Here is a 6,608-nt window from a genome sequence, read left to right on the forward strand (position 1 = left end):
CCTCCATGCAGCCTTAACTACAAAAGCACTATCACTTAGGGAAATGGTTTTATTCTGAAAAGTACATATATTTAATAAACATATTCCTGCAAAATACTGATTGTGCAGTATGTTCCCTACCTGTACCACTTGATTTTCAAATACTTGAACAAAGTATTAACACATTTAAAAATATGTGATTATACCTAAGCTCCTCCAATACAACCGTGTTGTCATATGGCCCCACTACTAATTCTCCAAGGCGCCTATCTTCTCCTGTAGGATGAAAAGTTACTTTATATCCTTTGACTTCCCCAGGGGCTGGCTCCCATGATACTCTGAAGCTGGACATAGTAGAATCAGAAGTTTTCAGATTTCTGGGTGGCTTAAATGGAGAGGCTGCAATGTTCAAATAAAAATACATCCATGATTCACATAATTCATATTTATGAAACCCACCAGAAATATCACTCTAAAAATTTTGCTTACAAATATGGTCTTAGTTATTTAATTAGTTAAATGGGGGGGGGTTTCAATTTATGACCAATATTTAAAAAGCAGCTATTCTGGGCTCCTGTTGCTTCTGCTTTAATATACTTGAGAGTACTGAGATGTGAGTGATAAAGTAAGCAGCTCCTTAACTCAAAACAAGAAAATAAGAAAATTACCCAGCACCAGTGAAATCAAGCCCAACCATCCCTTAGAAAACTTCTTATCCTCAAGACTAAAATCATTTGCAGTATTTCTCAAAGGTGCAGATTTGAGCTATTTCTAGTTAAATGAATATATTCTGAAGCTGAGGCCCTTCATAAAAAATGTTCTGCCCTCTTAGTAATGAGAAGACATACCCCCTTTCACTGACAACAGCCTTGTCACTGTGGTGAGGAGAAACAGCAAGTCTTTGAGGTGGTTAGGTCTCAAGCCATTTAAATCATTATTGGTCAAGAATCAAACTTTTCATTCCAACTGGAAACTAGCTGCCAGCCAATGCAGAACATAGAGCATTGAAACCAGGTGCTCCAGACATGGCACAGTGCTTAATAAGCAAGCTGCTATGTTCTGGGCCTCTTATTGACTGATTTGATTTGAACCACATTGCAATGCTGTAGTCTCAAGATGACAAAGGCTGAGGTCACAGCAACTGAAAAAGAAATTGTTTTAGTCTAGACCAGGGGTCGGCAATCCCCAGCATGCGCGCTGAGCATGGCACACAAGGCCATTTTACTCAGCACGACACAGCCAGCCCCAGCTCTGGGTAGCTGCTGCCAGTGGGGAGCCCAGGCTGCTCCTAGAAGGGCTTGCAGCATCCCAACTGCCTGCTGGGAGCAGCCTGGGCTCCTGGCTGACAGAAGCTACCCAGAGCCGGGGCTGGCTGCAGCCAGGAGGCTTCAAACAACTGTGTCAGGCTCCGGCATCAGCTCTGTACCAGTGCGTGCACCCACATGTCGAAGCGAGCAGTGGGGGAGGGGTCTGAGGCAGCGCAGCCCCCGTCTCTCCCCTGCTCCCAGCACAAAGCTGATGGCAGGGCTCCAGAGCCCGACGCAGCTGTTTGTAGCCAGCCTGGGCTCTGGGCAGCTACAGCAAGCAGTGGGCAGACTGCAAACAGCTGTGCCATGCTGCACAGCTCTGGCATCAGCTCCATGCTGGCGGCGACTGCGTGCACACCTCAAAGTGGACAGCAGGGCAGCACAGCTGGCCCCAATGTGCCTGTGCAGTTGCAAGGGACAGTAGGGCTGGGGGGCAAGGGGCATAGGGCAGCAGGGCTTGGGGGCACAGGGCAGCAGGGCTAGGGGACAGGAGGTTTGGGTGGGGGGCAAGGGGCACAAGCAGGGCATCCTGCCATGTACCCCTTGCCCTCATTTTGTTTTTCTGGCATGCCAGCACTCCAGCACCTTCCAAGGTAGGCATTGTGGTGTTTTTCAGCCAAAAAACGTTGCCTACCCCTACTCTAGACCAAGGATAACCAAAACCCTGCAGTGCCCTTGTTGCTCTACTGGAGCTGTCCAAACACAGCTGGAGGCCCAGTCTTGACCTCAAATTAATGTTTTATGGGCCCACAACTTCATTCAGTAATTTGTCACATCTCCCAGGTGTTTCCTACTCCTGTCTAGATCGGCATAAATCATAGACAGAACTTTATCTAACTAGTTCACAAATGTGCCCTGATCTTCACTAAATACTGGGCAAACTGTCTAGCAGCACTGCCTCCATCAGACAAAATAGACATGTGACATCAGTGTCTTAAAAACAGTGTCATCAGTGTCTTGAAAACACCACAGAGTGCACTTCCTCTAACTCAACAGCCTCATACGTGTGCAGAAAAAGAAGGAATAAAATGGACTTCTGTAGAACCTTTCAAGGTAGCCCATGGGCCAAAAGGGAAGTTACATAAAATTATATACCAAGTTAGAGAGAAAATTTTGTTAACCCTCATTCAAGTACACAGGAAAATCAGATACATATAAACAAAAACGTATCATCATGGAAGGCCTTATTTCAACCCCCACATAAAGACAGGCTCAATATGAAGACTGTCCACTATTCAAAGCCTTGACTAAGGTTTAACATACATTATGGCACATCCAGAGGATTCCAAGACAGAATTTTGTCTCTTCAATAGAATACTCCCTAAATGGTTTGCAGCGATTTCTATTAATCCCTGCTCTTAATTTCTGTTAGTTCTGTTTATTCTTTGGTCTTGAAAGATCTGGCAAACAACAGACTGACACTTGGTGCAACCTACCACTGTTTTTCTACCCCCTAGAATCATTACCTTTAATCATAAAATTCTGACTATGCAATCACGTTTCTTAGATCATGCATACCTGTTGTTCCTTTTCCTTTTCTTGATTTTCCTTCTCCAAAATCATATACAGGAACAACAGCAATGTCATACATGGTCTGTGGCTTAAGTCGTTTTAACACTTTGGTTGTAGATGGAGGTGACACCTTTACAAGCATCTGCTTTCCTCCACTACGTGGTCGGTATAATACACGATAGCTCAAAACGTTCCCAGGTGCAGGCTGCCATTTAACTCTCATTGTAGTCTCTGTCTCTTCATCTACTGTCACAGTCCTGGCATTTGGTGACACTTTAAGGTACAAAAATATGGATAAGTGTTTACTATGTCGCATCAAAACATGAACAGATGTGTGTCTACAGATTCACTCTGTTGTATGACTACAATCAGAACTTTTCCTCACATATCACAATGACAGCAACTCATTAAACAAAATGAAGAGTTCATCTATGATCTAAGAAGCCAGTATGAAAAATCTTTCTGGTGTAAATGAATGTAACAGTTGCTTTCCATTACAGTAAAAAAAAAGCACAGTTCATATAATGGATCAGTCCATCATAACTAGCAGTTTTACATAGTAATAGCTTTTGGAAATCCATAGTGTAAATCAAGGCTGTCTAATTTCTAAGTGACCAACTGCAATTTATAGGCCCCTCAGGCAGCATACTACACCAACACCACTCCCCTCCCCACTTCCACCCTGCACTGTCCTGGCACCTCCCACTCCCCACTTCACTGCATTGCTCCACATCATGAGAGCCTGGAGCTCCCTGAGCCATAGGGTCCCAGCAGCTGGAAAAGTTGTGGAAATGACAGCTGGGTGAGGGTCCATGGGCTTCAGGTTAACCCCTCACAGGCAACATAAGGCAGCAAGTCACAAGTTGGAAAGCCCTGCTGTGTAAAGAATGGATTCAGCACTTTCAACTGCCAGTAACAAAGGGCCCAGTCCTGCAACCACTACTTGTCTTTTGTACAGGCAAAATTAAGAAATTCAGACTTCCACTTTTAAAATTTAGATTTTTTCTTATATGGCACTGCTAAGTTTCTATTAAACTCTTGAGAGGTAAGCTCCAAACAAATGGAGTCTCCCATCACTATTGCCAGTAACAGTATTAAAGCATGCAGAGAGTTAGAAAGTATTTCACTATCACTCCTAAGGCTATGGTTCCCAGGCTTCTATATCATATTTTGGCCTTTTACAAATACTATAAAAGATCTGAAGTGAAGCAGACAGTGAAGATGATTTTGGCTGCCAATGGGGGATGCACCATCCAGGTTTCAGCAAGACAGAGCCATCTTGGGTGTCATAGTCAGTCAATTCATCTCATGGAAGGGTATGCAACAAAACTCTATAGTACCCTCTCTTAGCATTTGGAACTTCACTCTATTGTGTTAACATTAAAAAAGAAAGATTAATATTACGTCAAGTTGGCCACATAAGAAAAATTTAGAAGCATGGGCAAGATGCATAGCAAATATCAAGCCTGTTCACCTGAACGTGGGTTTGAGATTTATATATAAAGCAGGGGAAACGTGGCAGGAAAATGTATTATCCCCATTGGAACATTTTCCACCTCTCTTCTTTATCCTGGGCACCTTATTAATTTCCCCCTCTTCTCTGGCAACCATACCCTCCAACCCACAGAGCCCCATGATATGATGATCAGGTCCTTATTCTGCAAGAAGAGCTGTTAGTTGCTAAGAGACCATTCACAGAGTCGGACAGTATTAACACAAACAAGAACAAAAGAACCTATATCCATATTATATAAATGAATTGCAGTTTAACATTTTTGATCAAGCAAAGTGACTTGTGATGGACAGTGGGTTTCCCCAGTGGTCTACTGTAGTTCTAATATGGCTCATTGTCTTCATTAAAGATTTGGAAGGTGGGATAGAGTAGATTCTTAGCCAATTTGCAGATGACACAAATTGGTGGAATTGTGCAAGTGCTGGAGGCTGCAATCAGAATTAGAATGACCTTGATAAACTGGAAAAATATTCCAAACATGATTAAATTAATTTCAGTGAGGACAAGTATAAAGTCCTACACTTAGGAAAGAATAATCATATGCACACATACAAACTGGGGAATTTCTAGCTAGGTGGGGACATTGCAGAAAAGGGGCTGGGGGTTATACTGGATCACAAGCTGATATAAATCAACAGTGTGACCTTGTTACAAAAAAAGGCAATAGCACAGTCCACTGTATTAAGAGAAATGTCACCTGCAAATTAAGTGAAGCCAGTCTTCTACTCTATTGAGTACTAGTGAGGTCTCACCTGGAGTATGATGTCTATCTAGCACTGGGCATTACACTTCAGGAAAGACAAAGACAAATTGAAAAGTCCAGCAGACAACAACAAAATGACTGAAGATCTAAGAAACATGAGTGATGAGAAAAGGATGGAAGAACTGGGATAATTTAGGTTTGGAAAGAAGAAAGCTGGGGGAAGTTAATAATAATCCTCAGCTACCTGAAGTTTAGATAAAGTATGGGAATCAGCTATTCTTTGTGCTGCAGGGAACAGGACAAGGAACAATGGTCTTAAATTGCAGCAATAGAAATTGAGGTCGGATATTAGGAAGAAGTTTTTCACTATAAGAAGCAAATTAAGCATTGGAACAGGCTACCTACAGAGGCTATGGAATCTCCATCCTTGGAACTTTTCAAAACCAGATTAGACGAGCATTTGTCTGGAACATTTTAGATAGGGTTGATCCTGCCTTAAGCATGAAGTTGGATTAGATATCTTCTTAAATTCTCTTTCAGCTCTATTTTTCTATTATTCTTTTATTCTATAACATTAATAAGAATGCCATGTGTTCAGGAGAAGGGAACAACTGTCCCAGTATGCTAAGGTCAGGATTTAAGCTGCAGTACACGGTGGCAATGCTGTACTATACTCACCATCAGTAAAAGCCTCTCCTTCTAGAGGTGCTCCTTCTCCACTGCTGTAGGAAGCAAAGACTGAAATGCTATATTTAGTTTCTGGTTCCAAGCCTTCCAACACTGTATCCAGTATATTTCCAGGGACTCTTTTCTCTCCAATTGTATCATCATAAAGTGATTTCCATACTATCCTATAATCATAAACAGCTCCTGGAGCTGCTGTCCATGAAAGTCCAGCTGTAGTATCAGTTACATCTTTAACCACCAAATCACGAGCTGAACCACGTTCTGCAAGATAGGGAGCAATAAGAGAGAAACGATGACTAGATGCAAAGACATTATAATAAAATGTCTAACATTACCATAAAAAGAAAAAAATAAGTATCAAGGGAAATAATTATTTCCCTCTGTTCAGCACTGTTAAGGCACATCCTGGAGTAGTGTGTTCAGTTTTGTCCCCCCCCGCCACTACACAAAGGATGTGGACAGGTTGGACAGAGTCCAGTGGAGAGCAACAAAAACAGTTAGGAGACTGGGGCACATGACTGGGTTAATTTAGTCTACAGAAGGGAAGACTGAAGGGGGAATTTGATAGCAGCCTTCAACTACCTGAAGGGTACCTCCAAAGAGGATGGAGCTAGACTGTTCTCAGCGGTGGAAGATAACAGAACAAAGAGCAAAGGCAGTGGCAATGTGTAGCGGGTGCTACAAGCACCCCCTGAAAGTGCCGGTGTACCCCTTGACTGGCCACATTCGCTGCTTAGGCAATGGGCGGGGGGCAGGTGGGAGTGCTGGTGCCCCTCTGCAAGTGTCAGACGCAGTGATCAGCTGTAGGGGGGACAGCCCCCTCCAGTGAGATTGGCTGTGGAGAACCCCTCCCATCAGTGAAACTGGCCATGGGGGAAACCTCCCCCGGTCACTGACTGGTTACTGG

General features: G+C 43.2%; 1 protein-coding gene across 4 annotated transcripts in view; it reads right to left on the reverse strand.

Moving 5' to 3' along the window:
* The window catches only part of COL12A1 (collagen type XII alpha 1 chain), a 132,015-nt gene that overhangs the window by 83,516 nt on the left and 41,891 nt on the right, over positions 1–6,608 (reverse strand). For 3 of the 4 annotated variants that reach the window (XM_019537644.1, XM_019537646.1, XM_019537645.1), the window contains exons 14-16: positions 5,693–5,962; positions 2,805–3,071; positions 186–378 (exon numbers count right to left, since the gene is read on the reverse strand). The exons of the other annotated variant lie outside the window; for it this stretch is intronic. In XM_019537644.1, the coding sequence (XP_019393189.1) occupies positions 186–378; positions 2,805–3,071; positions 5,693–5,962 (730 nt within the window). The remainder of the gene's footprint in view (positions 1–185; positions 379–2,804; positions 3,072–5,692; positions 5,963–6,608) is intronic. 4 annotated transcript variants of the gene reach the window in all.

This window comes from Crocodylus porosus, unplaced genomic scaffold, assembly GCF_001723895.1.
Source record: "Crocodylus porosus isolate Cpor-Errol unplaced genomic scaffold, CroPor_comp1, whole genome shotgun sequence".
Lineage (NCBI taxonomy): Eukaryota > Metazoa > Chordata > Crocodylia > Crocodylidae > Crocodylus > Crocodylus porosus.